At 66.1% G+C, this 15,999-nt stretch overlaps 1 protein-coding gene and 2 long non-coding RNA genes across 3 annotated transcripts; all 3 read left to right on the top strand.

Annotated features, from left to right (window-relative positions):
• Positions 1-5,118: 5,118 nt before the first annotated feature.
• Positions 5,119-6,092, top strand: LOC135328361 (uncharacterized). The gene is made up of 3 exons (XR_010389194.1): positions 5,119-5,197; positions 5,559-5,681; positions 5,933-6,092. It is a non-coding gene; the product is annotated as an uncharacterized LOC135328361 (long non-coding RNA).
• Positions 6,093-9,283: 3,191 nt separating this feature from the next.
• LOC135328360 (uncharacterized) lies at positions 9,284-9,915 on the top strand. The gene is made up of 3 exons (XR_010389193.1): positions 9,284-9,340; positions 9,575-9,694; positions 9,892-9,915. It is a non-coding gene; the product is annotated as an uncharacterized LOC135328360 (long non-coding RNA).
• Positions 9,916-9,922: 7 nt separating this feature from the next.
• On the top strand, positions 9,923-15,944 carry LOC135328242 (maestro heat-like repeat-containing protein family member 2B). Its single transcript, XM_064510996.1, has 16 exons — positions 9,923-9,999; positions 10,304-10,463; positions 10,797-10,837; positions 11,116-11,260; positions 11,479-11,531; positions 11,985-12,092; positions 12,421-12,540; positions 12,728-12,823; positions 12,988-13,137; positions 13,993-14,063; positions 14,248-14,383; positions 14,513-14,608; positions 15,088-15,192; positions 15,379-15,502; positions 15,738-15,870; positions 15,938-15,944. Exons 2-16 carry the CDS (start codon positions 10,355-10,357, stop codon positions 15,942-15,944), a joined length of 1,494 nt encoding a protein of 497 aa, XP_064367066.1. The 5' UTR covers positions 9,923-9,999; positions 10,304-10,354.
• Positions 15,945-15,999: the final 55 nt, after the last annotated feature.

Below are 15,999 nucleotides of genomic sequence, written 5' to 3'. Positions count from 1 at the left end.
CGCGGCCGAGCTGCAGGATGAGATCTGCAGGCACCTGGTGAGCGAGCGCTGCGCTGGGGTCGTGTCCCTGCGCCGGCCACCCGCCCTGTGGCTCCCGCGCCGGGGGGCCACGTGGGCCTGGGCTGTGGGTGGAGGGAGGATGGAGGGGGGACGGAGGGGCGCTTGGAGCCAGCGACGAGCTCCTGCGCCCCTGTGTTGCCCCAGGCCCAAGACTGCCCCGCGCTGCTGGAGAGGCTCTGGAGCACAGCCCGCAGCTGCTGCATGGGGAGCTGCGTGGCGCCGCAGGCGGCAGCCGTCCACGTCCTGGGTGAGAGGCAGCGCTGGGTTCTGGCACTGCTCGCGGCCGCGTCCCCGGGTCGGGTCGGGGTCAGGGGTCGAGGTTGAGGTCGAGGTGGGGTTGGGGCCATGGCGATGGCCGTGGCCATGTCCTGACAGTGGCATCCTCATGCCAGGCCTCCTCCTGGACACAGTGCCGACCGCGTGGCTGCAGCAGCAGGACCTGGTGTTCCCGTCGGGAGGTAGGTGCTGGTGGCTGCACTGCTGCCCCACGGGCCAAGGCGGCGTCCGGAGGCCCCGCGGATGCCAACAGCTGGGGCGTGCACGGGGCTCGCACGGCCCTGGGGTGCTGCCGGGGAAGCCGCCCTGGCCGGGAGCCACGGGGTGCCGGTGGTATCGCGGCCAGGCGCCCACGGTGCCTCTCCGCGGCGTCGGTGTCGTTGCAGCTTGGTGGAGGTGGCGGTCCATCGAGGCCCCCCGCACGTGGCAGGCAGCAGCCGCAGTGCCCCACGCCGGGGGCCCCCAGCTGCTCGGGGCAGGAGATCAATAAAGCTGCGTCCTCGCAGGGAAAGTGCCAGCCGTATGGGGCTCTGTGGGGGGTCTTGCGCCGGCCCCGGCCCTGCCACCCCCCAGATGTGGCCTTGGTGCAGTGTGGCGCTGCCTGGGGACACAGGGGAGTGGAGAGAGCGGGGTGAGGGGGGCCTGGGGGTGACGGGGGCAGTGGGAGCAGCCTGGGGCACTGGGAGCTCTGGGGTGAGTAGGGCCTATGGGGTGCGACTGGGGATGAGAGGGGCCCCAGGGGGAGTAGAGGGACCGAGGGGCAAGTGGGGACAGTAGGGGGCACTGGGGACACTGGGAGGTGCCTGGGGGCATATGGGACACTGGGGGGCCTGGGGATACTGGGAGGTGCTTGGGGCGATGGGGGCAGGGGGAGCAGCCGGGGGCCCTGGGGGCACTGGGAGGTGCTTGGGGATACTGCGGACACTGGGGGATACCAGGAGGTGCCTGGGGAAATGAGGGGGCACCCAGAGTTGCCCGGGGAGACCAGGGGGAACTGGAGTGAGAGGGCTGATGGGGTGGGACTAGGACTAGGGCTGGGAGGGGCCCCAGGGGGAGCAGAGGGACCGAGGGGCAAGTGGGGGTGCGGGGAGCACTGGGGCTACTGGGGGGCACTGGGAGGTGCCTGGGGACTCCGGGGTCACTGGGGACACTGGGAGGCACTGAGAGGGGCCCCGAGGGGGCAGCGGGCAGGGCTGCTCCCCAGGGGCATGGCAGGACCGCGGGTGCGGGGGGGGGCGCAGCGCTGGGGCCGGGCACGGGCAGCCCGGTCCCGCGGCGGGGGAGCGGGACTCACCGGTCGCCCCGCACTGCCGGCACGTCCCACCGGTCGCCCCGCACTGCCGGCAAGTCCCCTGCAGCGCGCGCGGCCTGGCCGAGGACGGCGGGCTCGTGACACAGGCCGCGGCGGGGCCGTTGCCAGGGCCGGGGCCGCTCTGAGGCCCGGAATGCGGGGGCGGGGCCGGGCCGGGGCCGCTCTCGGGGGTGGGGGCGGAGCCGGGAGCTCGGGGGCGGGGCGGTGCCAGGGCGCATGCGCGGGCCGCCGCGTGCGAGAAGCTCAGTTTGGTCTGTCGCGGCTGCCGTCGTTCTGGCGCCTCCGTCCCACTTCCGTCGCCCCGCGTGGCGCTGGGGGCGGGGAGGGCGGCAGCCCCAGCTGAGGAGTGGGGGGGGCTCGGCCGCGGGGGAGGGGACGTGGGGGAGAGCCAGGGCTGGGGCTGCGAGCGGGCCGGGGCTGCCGGGCAAAAAGAGGCCACATCCTGCGGGTTTGGGGGCTGGAGGCTGTGTGTTCGAGCCAAGACCAGGTGCCCAAGCCCTGCGTCTCTGAGCTCAGAAGCAGGGCTGAAGCCCTGTGGTTTTGCATCAGCAGCAGAGGCTTAGCGCGCCATTTTTGCGGTTGGAAGCAGAGGCTAAAGCCTGCGTTTTGGGGGGCCAGAAACAGGGGCTTTCTGTTAGCTGCTTTTGGTGCGGCAGCGCTGCCAGGGGATGGAGCCCGCGGGCCAAGGCGGCTCTGGCTGACAGGAATTGAAAGGGAAGAAGCAGTTTGTCCAGTGCCCCCCCCCCAAAATCAAAAAGAGCACTCAGGGGATTTTTTAGGAATGGCTGGGTGGTGTTGCCTCTGCATACCTCGTTTTGGATTAACGGCAAAGCCTTTCTGTGAAGCTGTTAAGGGGCCGGGAGACTTGCTGGAGTGGACTCCCGAGCGCCAAAAAGGATTTGATGAACTCAAGATTGCTCTCCTGAGTGCTCCCGCATTAGGACTTCCAAACCTAACAAAGCCATTTGAGCTTTAGGTACCTGAGAGAGGGCACCAGGCTATGGGACTACTCGAAGCAGTTAATAAACCCAAAGAAACAGCAGTAGTGCATTGCAAAGTGCACCAATCTGGACAGACTGACATAGTTCAAGGGAACAAAAGGGCCGATGAGGCTGCAAAAAGGGTAGCATTGTCCGTGTCGGTAGCAGCATCAGTTCCAGAGAGAACGTTAAAAATGGAAATTCCCGTATACACTGAAAAAGAAAATAAATTAGCAGAAATCTTGAAGTGCAGAAAGACTTCTGAAGGATGGTGGGTAACATCTACTGGACAATGTGTGGGAACTTTGCCGGTAATGAAGAAGCTGATGAAGCAAATACACGCTAGTAGCCGCATGGGAGCCGAGGCGTTGGCTGAAACAGCTACAAGGTTTGCTGTGGGAATTAGTATGTTCCTAATTGCAAAGGGTGTTACACTAAAACGTGAACTCTGTCTTAGAAATAATCCCGAGAGTCAGAAGAAGCCCCTCCCTGCCAGGGGAAGTAAAAAGGGCCTTCCCGCCCGGGGATTACTGGCAAATTGATTTTTCTGAATTACCAAGCTGTAGTGGACATAAATATTTGTTGGTAATTGCTGAGACCTTTTCAGGATGGCCTGAGGCTTTGCCGTGCCGTAGCAATAAAGCAAGGGAGGTAGTGAAAATGTTATTAAAAGAAATCATACCAAGATTTGGGGTACGAGAAGGATTTTCTTTGGATAGGGGACCTCATTTTATAGCAGAAATAGCACAGGAAATCTCAAAAATACTGCAAATTAAATGGGATTTACATCCCCCCTGGAGGCCACAATCCAGGGGAAAAGTGGAAAGAACAAATCAAACAATGAAGAGACAGATAGGGAAACTGTGTCAGGAGACTCAGATGAAATGGACTGATGTTTTCCCTCGGGCATTATTAAGACTCAGAATAACCCCAAGGGGTAGGGAGAAAGTTAGTCCCTTTGAGATTCTGTATGCTGAACCTTAGCCTGTAAATTTAACTGGAAATGCAATTCCAATGCACGTTAAGGGGGATCAAATTTTAAGGGATTCTCTCTTGTCTCTGGCAAAGGTTCTTCCTTCTCTCCGCAGGTACATCCAGTTAAGATCTCCCGTGCTTTTAGATTCACCTGTACATTCATTGCAGCCGGGAGATCGAGTGTGTCTTCGAACCTGGAAGGATGAGCCGTTGAGAGAAAAACGGAGAGGACCGTATCTTGTACTGCTGACAACAAATACTGCTGTGAAGCTGCAGGGAATTGATTCCTGGACCCACTACACCTAAGTGAAAGCAGTACCTCGAGAGACGTGGAAAGCTGAACAAGTTCAACCTTTAAAGTTAAAAATATATAAAGATATCTGAGTTGTATTAGAAGTGAATCAGTTCTAAATTTAGATTGTGTAATTAATAATTTCTTAAAGTATGGACTCTTGCAAGAACTGTGGGGCAAAGACCAGCTTTGCTTTGCCTTTGTGCAGCGCTGAGCCCAGGGAGCCCGGGTCTATCAGAAGGCTCGTCGAGGCTGCAGGGACGCAGCTCCTAAATCCGGAGGGAAGGGCGATAACGTTGCCTTCCACCTGGCACCAGCTTTTATTCCACGACCTTGTAATGAATTAGTGCTGCTACATCTAAACAAAACGCTTGTGTTGTGGGCTGGCCGGGGGACTGGAGAGCAGCTTTGCAGCCTGTGTGACCTGGCAGCTTGTGGCCCGATGCCGTCAGGCCCCGGGTGCCAGCGAGGCTTTCTAGGCGACCGAATGACCAGGTGCTTGTGTGAGCAATGGCGCAAACTGGCTCCCAGGGCCTCTCTGCCGGAGCACTTGCCCCTGTGTGACGGCAGGAGACAGTCGCCGCTGGAAAGGGCTGGGGGCCGAGGAGCGACCGCGAGCGCTGGAGCCTGGGACAGTGCCACGTTTGGGGTGTGTGTATGGGGGGTGTGTCCCCGGTGCCTGCCCCCCCCAGCCTCACGTTGCCAGCAGCCCTCTGTGAGGCGTTGGGGCCCCCGCGTGTCACAGTGGCCCTTGTGGGTCTCCCCCCTCCCCGAGGCCGGCGCTGGCCCAGTGGCTCGCGGCTCCCGTGGGAGGAGGTGCTGGTGGAGCAGCACATCTGTATAGGGAGTCCTGCCGCGATGGGGGTGCTGCGAGCGCTCCGAGGTGGGGACCGGCACCGCGCTCAGCACCACGCCTGCCAGCACGCTGGTGGGGGGGACAGGGACCTGCTGGTGCCCATGTTCTTGGCACAGGGAGAGCCAGGGTCACGCGCTTGGGGCCAGCCCCAAGCTGCCCCGGGCTGCTCTTCCCCAGGCTGCACAGAGCCGGCTCCACCGGCCTCTCCTGCGGGCCCATGCTCCGGCTGGGGAGACGTTTGCCCGACTCGGGGCCCGTCCCTGCGGCTGCTGGAGCGATGCAAACCCTCGGTTGCTTTCCTTCCAGGTTTCTTCACTTGTGTAGGTGCCCAGTCGGGACCCGCGCGTGGTGAGGACGGCGGCAAGGCGGCCGGGTCTGTCCCTGTGGCCATCGCTACCTTTGCCACCGTGGTGACTTCTCTGTTGAACCGGCTGCAAGACGCCGAGGTGAGGCGGGGGCGTCCTGCGGGGCTGCGTGGGGTTTGAGGGCTCCCCGCAGCACCCTGGCTTCCCCGAGTGCCGCAGGCTGATCTCGCCCAGCGGCACCTCTGCCCTCCTGCTGCGCCTCATCCCAAAACGCTGATCCTGCCGGTGGTGCTGGGCGGAGGCTCCCGCGTGCCCTCCTTTCCCACAGGAGGTGGCGGTGTCCCCGGGGTTGGGGGCGGGGTCAGGAAATCCCAGTGCTGGGTTTCTCGCCTGCTCCCGACGGCTGTGCTGAGCGGCACCGGCAGCTCGTCCGCGGCGTCAGCGTGGCGGAGCTGCTGCGGGGCGGCATGTCCCATCGCTGCCGTGTGCGGTGTGTCCCCAGGGCAGCAGAGCGGAGACCTACCGCGAGCTGGAGAGCGTCTTGTGGGGCGACGAGAGCCATCTGCAGAGCTCTGAGGTGGACAGAGTGATAGCAGTGGCGTTGGAGGACCTGCGAGCGGCCCAGGTGAGCTTGTTCTCTCTGAGGGTGACACCGGACGCCGGCGCCCGGCCTGGCCGTCCTATGGAGAGCCTTTGGGACTTGTCCTGGCGGGGGGTTGGGGCGGTGGCCCGGGGCTGTGCAGAGAGGTGGCCGCAGGGCTGTTTGTGAGCGAGGGACGGTCGGAGTCAAGTTACGGGTTGTGTGTCCTGCCTGGAGGCCGAGCCGTGGGAGACGGCCGGTCGTGCTCCTGCCACACGCGAGCTGCTGTCTTCCAGGGTGGGACGGCCTCCGTGAGGACGGCGGCTAGTGATGTCCTGGTGGCGCTGGCCCGCTCCCACTTGTGCGACGTGGTGTCGGCGCTGCAGGGCCACCTGAAGGCCCTGGAGGAGACGTCGGAGGAGTTTGTCCTCATCACCCTGCGCAACCTCGCCACACGCTACGGTACGGCCCCCCAGCCTGCTGCTGTGGGTTGCAGCGGGTGCCGGGCGGGAGACGGGACTCCTGCCCCTGCCCAGAACGGTCTGGGCTGGGCTGGAGGGAACCCGCCAGAGACCAAACACGCCAGGCTCTGCCCTGCATTGCCCTCGCTGTGCCCAGGGCTTTCCCACGCACCTCGGGGAAGGCGGCCGGCACACGGGCACCCTGGCAGCAGCCTCCTCGTGCCGGGGCCTCTCCCAGTGCTGCGGCAGCTCTCCCGTCCCCCTGCCCCTGGCACAGCCCCGCGGCCCCGTAGCCTTGGCCCTGGCGCGGCAGCGCTGCCGGGGGATGGAGCCCGCGGGCCAAGGCGGCTCTGGCTGACAGGGTCGCCCACCCCTGCCCTCTCTGCAGCCCTGCAGTGCGTGCCCTTTGCGGCAACGACACTGTCAGCCCTGCGCGGCGTGCTGAGCGAGGTGGGGAGCGGCCGGATGCTGTGTGCCGTCTGCGGCGGTGAGTTTTGGGTCCATGGTTGGGCCACAGGAAGGGGAAGGAGAAGGGGAAGGGGGAGGGGGAGGGGGAGGGATCGGGGTGGCCCTGGGTGCCTCGCCGGGGTCTCGGGGCCGGCATGGCAGGGCTGAGCCTGCGGCGAGCTCCAGCCTCAGCAGCCGCCAAGTGCCCTCAACGTGCGGGAGCAGCGGGTGCCGCCGGGGGTGGGGTCCGTGGGCTGGCCGGGATGGTGCTGGGTGCAGGTGCCCTGAGGAGCTCTTGGGTCCCTGCCTGGTCTCTGCTCCCGCACTTGCCTCCCAGTTTTAGCTACCTTTGGCTGATCTCTGCCCAGTTTTGTCCCCCCCCTTCTCCTCCCTTTCCCTGAGGGCAGCCTGGCTTTGTGTTGGTGGGCTTGAAGGGAGAGCATGGGAAAGAACAGCCAAAACCTCCAAGCGTGTGCTGAGGGGCAGACGTTTGGGAAGGGGGAGGCCGGGGCTGCAGCGGGCAGTGGTGGAAGGGAGCGAGGCTGTGCGGAGGAGAAGGTGTGGTGCTGGGGCGGAAGAGGGGAGAAACAAGGCAGCGTTGCCATCCAGGTGTCTCAGACCATGGCACAACGCGTCCCTGAAGGCAGATCTCCTTGCAACCTGTGCCCTGGCGAGCCTGGCCTGGGCTTAAAGCAGGCCCGCAGGCCAGTGCAAGGTCTTCACCAGTCAGAGACTTTGGTGCGATCCTGTTTCCCTTCTTGTGCTGCAGTTCTGGAGCAGTGGTGCAGCGGCATAAGCATGTACTTCCGCGAGGGGGAGAAAGGTGCCTTCCCTCGCCTGGGGCCTGCCCAGCTCTGTGCCCACGTTTACCCGCTCTTCTGCTACGTGAGCAGAAAGCGGCGGTGCTGCGAGGAGGAAGAGGCGAGTGTTGATGCTCTCACAGCCGTGGGCAGCAGTGGGGATGTCCGCGGGGGCTGGTGGGGTTGTCCGCAGCACTGTGCGAGGGGCCAAAGGGAGCAGGCTGGTCGCGAAAGCGCCCCGAGCCGGGAGTCCGGGGACTGGGGGCTGCCTTCTGGGAAGCGGCCGAATGCCAGGGCCTTTCGACGGGGGAGGCTGGGGGTGCCGGGAGGAAATGCTCTCTGTGCTGGCCAGCGAGCCCTTCTCACCAGGGGCGACAGGGAAGGGGAAGCCCCCGTGCGGGAAGGGCAGGCTGGTGTCTGGGGGAGGCGAGCGCTGGAGAGACCCTCAGCCCTTGATACGGCGTGTCACCGTCCCTCGGCAGGTCAAGCAGGCTGTGCTCAGGGCGATGGGTGCCATGATGGGTGTCCTCCTGCACGTGGAGGAGCACCGTGAGCACGCCTGGGAGCATCTCCTCTGGCTGCTGCACCAGTATCGGGAAGTCTGGGACCCCTCTGGGGTGACCGTGGTGAGGCATTGTGCGGGACATGGCGCGGCCAGGGGCCATGGGGGTGCCGCGAGGTGTCGGGGAGCTGTGGGGTGCTGGAAGGAGCCAGGTCCCTTGGAGCAGGAACGAGGAAATGGGGGCCTGGGGCTTTCTGGGCTCATGCTGGAAGAAACCAGCATGGCGGGAGGGCCAGGAGGGAGTGGTGAGTGGCTGGGGCGAGTGGCTTGGGAGGGGAGGCTGCGCCGCCTCCCGGGGCTGGGAGTGTGTGAGGAGCTCTGCCCTCACGCCCAGGGCCGCGTCCAGCCCCTGTGACGGGGAGAGGTGCAAGGGGGGGCAGTGTGCCAGGAAAGGCCATCCCGGCAGGGCTGCGTGGAGGAGAGACCTCGCGGTGCTGCTCTGTGGGAAGGATGAGCCAGAAGCCCCGCGCGGGGCTGGGGTTTCCCTGCAAGTGGGTTCCAGCCGCGGCATCTCCCAGCGATGCTGCTTTCTCGCTTTCTGGGTGGCTCGCAGTGACAGCCGCCCTCTCCCTCCCTCCCACACTCCCTTGCAGAGTCTCGGCTATTTCCTGGGGGCTGTGGCAGACATTCAGACCCGCGTGCCCCGGGCCAGGCATCTGGCCATCGCCACTGCTGTGCACCAGCAGGTAAGGCCTGGTGCCGCGTCGCTGGCCTGGGGCTCCTGGGCAGCCTTGGCTGCTGCACAGCTCTGCATGTGCCTGGGGCTCGGGGCTCTGGTTGTGGCTCTGTGCCCAGAGCCACCCGCGAGACGAGCGCTGACAGTGCGGTTGCTTTTCTGTCCCTCTCCCCGCCGATCCGGCTTTCTCTGAAACGTGCCTTGTTCCCACAGCTCTGCGATGAGATGGAGCCGCCCAGCCCAGAGCACAGAGCAGAGCTGTGCCGCTGCATGGTGCTGCAGGGTAAGCAGAGGCGAGCTGGTGCCGCACTGCCGTGTCCCAGCAGCTCTCTTGCGAACCTGCCCGAGTGGGAAGACACTGCTCACTGATGCCAAGCGTGATTTCTTCCCCACAGCCCGAATTTGCCCGGAGGAGACCATCGAGTTCCTCTACTACAAGCTGAGGAACGGGAACAAGGCCGATCGCGTGGCAGCCGTGGCAGTGCTGCAAGCTCTGGTCCGCTCTGACGGTCAGTAAGGCAGGCTGGAGAAATGGCGTCCCCCTGGGATGCTGCTGCTGCTTCTGACGCGCAGTCTGGCCCTGCTTTTCTGTCCCGCTTGTGTATGGAAAGCCGGGGAGCTGTGACGAATCCCTGCAGGAACGGGGGCTCGGCCTCAGCACCCACCTCTCCTTGTCTCCTGCAGCCCCAGACACGAGGGAGAAGCTGCCCCTGTTTGCGAAGCTGGTGCAGTCCGTGTGCCATGACCCCGCGGCCCAGGTGAGCTGGTTTGGGCAGGGCTGGTGCTGCCACCGGGGCACAGCAGCCCTTTTCCCGGGCAGAGCCTGGCGAGGCCATAGCCACAGGCCAAGGCAGGGCCCGGGGCTGGAGGCCGGTGGCGGCCAGGGAGTGAGGGCTGCTGCTGCGCGGCCCAGCCAGAAGGGCTGCAGCACGGCGAAGGCAGCTCCGCTGGGCTTTGGGCCGGGTCGTGACTGCAGCCTCCCGTGACTGCAGGTGAGGAGGGCAGTGCTGCATTTCATTGGGGAGCTGCTGCGCTCCAGTGCCCCAGGCTGCTCGGCGTGGGACGTGGTGGGGCACCTCTTCAGCGAGTTCAGCCGGGCCTCGGGCAGACTGGTAAGGGCAGAGTGCGGCACCGGGGCTGCCTCCCATGCCCTGGCTGTGCCGTGTTGCCGTGGGTGTCCCTGGCAGCGGGGAGCCCGGCACAGCAGGGCCGCCGGCCACAGTGCCCCAGAGGGAGCGGCCTCCCTGTCGCATGCACCGCGAGGTCTGGGATGGGGCAGTGACGGGTGTTTCCCGCGTCTGTCTTGCAGGCAATGGGAAACCTTAGCATGGTGAAAGCGCGGGAAGAAAGGGCTGTTCAGAGCCTGTGCGCCCACGTGCTGGGCACGCTGGATGTCTCTGCCGGAGCGGTGGCCAAAGTGAGTCGTCCTCCACCTGTGCGCTGGGACCCCCCACCTTAGCCACCAGCGCAGCTGAGAAGAGCCGGGGCGAGCTCTGCGGGGCCGGACTTGCTGGTGCTGGGAGGGGGAAAGGGGTGCGAAGCACGGCGGGCGAGAGGGAGAGAAGGTGGAGGAGGAAGGCAGGGCGAGACCACAGCTGCTGAGTTAGGGAAGGAGCGAGGCCGAGGGGCTGGGCCGGTGCCGGAGATGCGGCAGCGATGGGGGAACTGGACCGGAGGGGTGGAAACGCCAGTGTGCCAAATGGCCTGGTTCTTGCCTGCAGCTCCTGTGGCCGAAGCTGCTGTGGTACGTGGTGCCAGCCAAGTACACGGGCATGTTGGTCCCGCTCTGCCGCTGCCTGCGCAGCCTGGCCGAGAGACGGGACAGGGCAGAGCAGGAGCAAGAGGAGGCGGCGCCTGAGGCCCTGGAGTCTGAGGAGCCAGGTGGGGAGCAGAAAGTCGCGGAGCGCTGTGCCAGGCTGGGTGGGCGCAGGGCAGCGCGTGTGCCTGCGTCCCCTGCCAGCCCCACGCAGGGGCAGGGGCAGGGGCAGAGCCACCTGGCGCTGCTGCGCCCAGCTCTTGCCGGGGCCCAGGGGCTGGTTCCTGCCGTGCTGGGGCTGCCTTCAGCGGCAGCTGTTCAGCGTGGGAGCCCGTCAGGGACTGTGCGGAGGCGGCGCGGCCGGGGTCCCCTTCAGCCCCGCGTGAGGGCTTGGGACATGGGGCGGGCAGGGCCCGGTGGGGCTGGGCGTCTCACGCAGCCTTTCTTTCTGCCCACAGCCGCTCTGCCAGCTCCCCAGGCCCTGCTGGCTCGCCTGCTGGTGAGTAGCGGGGCCCCGGGGAAAGAACTTTTGTGGCTGGGGCAAGGGCAGAGGGCAGGAGAGACGGTGCTGAGGCCGGTGCCGGGTGCCCCGGGAGGAGGCAGGAGCGTGTCGCAGGGTGCCTGTCAGGGGCTCCTGCTCCTCCTGTGGCACGGCAGTCCCTGGGCAAAGCCACTGGCTGCCTGCTGCAAGCCGGGGCAGTGCTGACCTGCCTGCCTGCAGGGTAGCCACAGCTCCTGGGGCAGGAGCGAGCCCATCTCTCTCCTGCCCTGGCCTAGGTGGTGGCGGCAGTGGCTCCACACGCGGGCGGTGGCCGTGGAGCCGCGGCCCTGCAGCTGCTGCAGGCGCTCCCCAGCACGATCCACGGAGCCGTGGGGGCGAAGTGGGCCGCAGACATCCCCCTGCTGCTGCAGCACCTGGCAGGTAAAGTGCTGGCGGGAGGGAGAGGCTGGGGGGTGGAGGGGGCAGCAAAATGCCCTCAGCTCCCCAGCCTGGCAGCAGGGAACGGTGCCGGGTTTGCGGGCGCTTGTCAGCCTGGTGGCCTGAGGCTTTGGGGCATCAGACTGCAAAGGAGACACCCGGGCTCTGCCGTGGTGCTCGCTGAGATAACAGCGAGGGCTTTGCTTCCTCGGGCTTTGCAGGAACAACAGCGAGCTCCCTGGACGTGGCCGAGTGGGAGAGCCTTCTGCTGAAGGTACAGCGTCCCTGTGGGGGCCCTTGCTGGATAGGGCAAACGGGGGGCAGGAAAAGTGGTGGGAGGAACCTGGGGGCTCCCTGTTTGGGCACCGAGCGGTGCAGGCACGTCCCGAGCCCCCGGCGCCTGCTCCAGCCGTGTGTGCTGCCCGCTCAGAGGAGCTGCTCTCGGCACGTGGGGCACAGCTGAGCACAAATGCAGCCGAAGGCTGGGGCAGAGGCCTCCAGCGTGGCCCCATGCCATGGCACCGCCTGCTTCTGGCGTGTGCCGAGCCCAGGGGCCTCGAGTGGCGCATTAGGGGAAGAGCGAGAGGCAGGTTGCAAGAGGGGCGGGTGAGGAGACAGGCTGTCGCGAGGGGGAGCTCTGCCCGGCAGTCTCCAGGGCCACTTGGATGAGCAAAAGGCCCCGGCCAAGGGCAGGGGGGCGTTTGCTTCATCTCCCACTCTGCCCTAGTTCCTGCAAACCTCTCTGGAGCTCATTGCGAGCGAGGCCTGGACCGTGGGCCTGAGCCAGGAGCTGAGCCGGCAGCTGGGCAGCTCTCCCCGCCTGTCCTGGGAGAAGGTTTGTTCCCTGCGTGGCGTGGCTGTGGCTCGCGCGCCCCGAGGGCTGCGGCGGCAGAGCCCGGGGACACTCAGGCCGGGGCAAGGGCTGGCGCTGGTGCTCTGCCGCGCGGGCTGGTTTCCCTGCTGCCTGCTCTCTTTCCCCACGAAGGGGCTCGCACTCCCCTCTGTGCTGAGCTGGCGGCGGGGCCGGGCTGGCCGCCGGCTGCTGTGGGGCCGGTGCCGCAGGCGCCTCGGCAGGTCCTGGCACAGTGTGGCCAGTGTGGCCTGGCCCTCTCTGGCCAGGCCGGGCTGTCACCACAGGCGGGGCTCGGCCTCTTCTCTTGCAGCGGTTCCTGTACAAGGCTCTCGGCACGGCCCTGGCAGCTTGTGGGTGTCTCCACCACGTGCAGGAGCAGACCTTGGAGCACCTGAAAGCAGCCAACTTCCTGGAGCTGTGGCAGGCGCAGGTGAAGTTTCCTCGTGTCGCCCTGCTTTCCCGCGTGTCCCCTGCATGTCCCTGGGACAGAGGGGCTCTGCGTGCCCTGCTGCAGCCCTTGCTGCTGTTCTGTTTGCGGCCGTTTCCCTGGGGAAAGCAGAGCCGGCCAGGGTTGGGCGTTGGGGCTGGAGCGACTGCCCGTTTCTGCTGTGCTGCAGGGCATGGTTTCAGTTGTGTCCCGCTGTGCCGAGAGCCACTTCCAGCTGGCCTTGTCCTTGGTGAAGGAGTTCACGGGGACTTTGAAACGCAAGAAGGTAAAGGGCCCGGAGTGTTGTTGCGGGGAGCTGCCGGGAGGTGTGTGGGGAGCTGAGCCACCGGTCGGGTGCGGGGCAGCTCCCGCCTCGGGAGCACGCGGGGTCCCGGGCACAGCAGGGCCACGGGCTGACGTCTCGGTGCTTCTCCGTCGACCCCCCGGCAGAGCAAGGCAAGAAGGACCCGCGCTACTCGCGCTGCGCTGCTGGTGATGTACGGCCGGATGGCGCTGCGCGCCCCCAGGGAGCAGCTGCTCGCCCGTGTCGAGAGAGACATGGTGGCGAATGTCCTGCAGCTCTACCGAGAGGGCTGCCAGGTGGGTGCTCGGGGTGCGAGGCAGAGCCGGCCGGGTGCCGCCAGCTCCGGCCTCTCCTGGGCCTTGCCACGCGCACCTCTCCCGTCACAGCCAGCACCAGTGCTGCTCGCCCTGCTGCCGTGGGCCAGGGTCTGCGGGGTCTTTCCAGCTGGCAGCTGGGCAGCTGCTCCCCTCCCCGTGGGAGGCTCCTTCCCAGAAGGGGAGAGGTTTCCTTGGTGGGGCGCAGGTGCTGAGCTGGGTTCCGCGGGGCTCCCGGAGGGCACAGTGTTGTCCCTGTGCTGTGCTTGGAGGCGGATCCCCCCCAGCCCAGCTGCTCTTTCAGCCCTGGGGCCTTGGAAGAGCTCCAAGTGTGTTTTTCTCCCCTGGGATCAGGATGCGCAGCTGAAGCTCTCCCTGGTGCAGAGCGTCACTGAGATCAGCCTTGCCATCCAGGCTGCAGGCGCCGGCCCCAGGTTTGAGCTCTGCTGCAAGCGGGAGCTGCTGCAGACCCTGCTGGTGAGTGCCAAGAGCCGGGGACGTTGCGCAGGGGAGCTTTGGGCTCTGCCGTGGGGCAGGTTTGTGCAGAGCCCGATGGTCTCCTGGGGCAGTGCGCGAGCTCCTGAGGGCCCTGAGCCGCATCCCCAGCCGGCGGGGCGCGTGGGTGCTGCTGCTCGAGGCCGTGGCAGGGGAATGTGGTGTGTCCGGGCGCCAGGGAGCTGCCACGTCATCCTGCGGGGCCTTGGTGGGAGCCATGGGGGGTGGTGGAGCCGGTGCCTGCGGGGTCTGGCAGCAGAGCCCCTGGCCGGGGTGGGTGGGAAGGCTCTGCGGCACCCCTGCCCGCTGCCCACCTTGCGTGTGCCTGCCTGTGACTTGCAGGAGGTGATTCAGGAAGAGCCCCAGGAGTCCCCGGTGCACCCCCGGGCCCTCGTGGCCATGCAGCAGTTGAGGTAGGGTCTGTCCCTGGGGCTGTGGGAGTCACTGCATGTCCCAGCGCAGCTGGCTGGTCTGGCTGGGGCTGCGGGTGCTGGATTTGGGGCTGTCGATGGGGCCAAGGGCAGTTGTCCTCTGACTCGGCCTGGAGAGTGCTAGTAAGCGGCCTCTCTGTCTTCTGTGCCTTTTTTCTGCTGGCAGCAAGCTGAAGCCCCGTCTGAGCAGGGAGGAAAACCGCCACCTCCTGGCTCAGTGCTGCCAGGGCATCGTGTGCCTTCGTCGCCCGGAGCAGATGGACAGGAGAGGGCAGACGGCGGTGGCTGCTTCATGCCCACCGGTAGGCACTGGCCCTTCTCAGCTGCCCCTCGGTGGGGGCTCAGGTCCGGGCACCCCATGCTCCGGCAGCCGCTGGCTGCGCTGGCGTCTCCGCAGGGTGCCCGGCCTCAGTCCCCCTTTCTGGTGTCAGGGTGTGCAGGCGTGGTCCCTGCGAGCGCTGGGCCAGCTCATGGGAGCCCTTCTCTGGGCAGAGCTGGCCCCCATCCGCTTCGAGGACATGGTGCAGGTGAGTGTCCTCGGCGTGGCAGGGAAAGTGTTGCCGCTGCCGGAGCGGGGCAGAGCCGTGGGGATCGTGCCCGTGGGGCTGGTCTGAGGAGGGGAGCTTCCCTGTAACTAGGTGCAACGCCCACATTGGCGGAGAGTGGAATGGTCCTAGTTCCAGGCCCCCTTGCCCAAAGTTTGGATCCAGGCTTTTGCCATCGGCCGCAGCTTCCTTGCAGGCAGCTTGCAGTGTCCTGCAGAGCCCCTAGATGAGCCAGAGCTTCTCCCCAGCCGCAGCTGTGAGCGAGGGGTGCTGCACAACTCAATGCTGCCCACGGCAGGAGCCCGGAGTGGGGAGGTCCCCACGGGGAAGGGCTCCTTGCCACGGGCCGGGTCACCCGGAGAGACCGGGGCCGTGGAGGTAGCAGGGTCGGGAAGGGAGGGGGCCAGCGAGGGGTGTCGAGCAGAAGGCTGCCCGTGGTGAGACAGGTCTGCCTGTGCCAGGTCCTGCGGCGCTGGCTCACCTCGGCCCACGCATGCGAGCGGGAGAGGGCCCTGCAGGTGTGCGTGCAGGTGCTGGGCTCTTATGAAGAGAGATGCGAGCACAGGGTGAGCGGGGACCCCATGCACAGGGAGCTCTGTGTGGGCAGGCGCTGGGTTTTGGGCCTCCTGGGGCTGCAGGGCAGCCCCTCGTTTGCCCCCAGGTCAGCTGCGGCTTGGGGGCAGTGAGGCCGGGAGAAGGAGAGCGGCCACGGGGCTACCGGTGACCTTTTTGCCTGCCTCTTGCTCCCACAGCGAGGCCGTGCCTGCGAGTGGTTCGGCTCCCTGGCGGGACTGCTGGGGCCTCTGACGTGCGACACGTCGGCCGCGTCCCGCTGGTGGGCAGTGACCTGCCTCGGCCACCTGCTCCGAACAGGAGGTGAGGAGAGCGGGCAGAGCTGTCCCCGCTGCTGAGGGCAGGACGGTGTCCCCAGTGCCAGGGACCGTCCCTGTCTGCGGCCGGACCCTCGCCTGGCTGGCAAACCCACTGCGCTACGTTGGGGGGCCCTGGCTTGACGTGGCCTTCGCCACCCTCCCTTGGGTCCTCCCTTATCCACCCGCGTGGCCGGAGGTTGGTTCCCCGCGAACATGACTCCTCTTTCTCCTGGCTGCAGCCGAGAACACAGACGTGGCGCCCTGGACCAACGAGATCGGGCGCCTGCGTGAGAGGCTCAGTGCCATCACCTCTGAGTCTCTGCTGGCCACCTCCACCAACATTGCGAAGGTAACTGGCCCCTGGAGTGCAGAGTGGGGGCCACAATATGTATGTGTGTGCGTGTGCGTGTGCGTGTGTGTGTGTGGGTGCTGCTGTCAGGACGTGAGTTTTGCATCTGAGCAGCCTGTGAGGTGGTCGCTTGTGTTTCTGATTTCTCCCCA

This window comes from Dromaius novaehollandiae, chromosome 4 (assembly GCF_036370855.1).
Source record: "Dromaius novaehollandiae isolate bDroNov1 chromosome 4, bDroNov1.hap1, whole genome shotgun sequence".
NCBI classification, from domain to species: Eukaryota; Metazoa; Chordata; class Aves; order Casuariiformes; family Dromaiidae; genus Dromaius; species Dromaius novaehollandiae.
The sequence above is the reverse complement of the archived record's forward strand: the minus strand, read 5'-3'. Positions and strand labels throughout refer to the sequence as shown.

Bases quoted from the DNA above. Each gene is read 5' to 3' on its own strand.
- LOC135328242 (XM_064510996.1), top strand. From the start codon at position 10,355: ATGTTGGTCCCGCTCTGCCGCTGCCTGCGCAGCCTGGCCGAGAGACGG. The intron at 10,464-10,796 runs GTGGGGAGCAGA...TTCTGCCCACAG, and splicing joins CCTGGAGTCTGAGGAGCCAG to CCGCTCTGCCAGCTCCCCAG. The intron at 12,541-12,727 runs GTGAAGTTTCCT...GCTGTGCTGCAG, and splicing joins TGGAGCTGTGGCAGGCGCAG to GGCATGGTTTCAGTTGTGTC.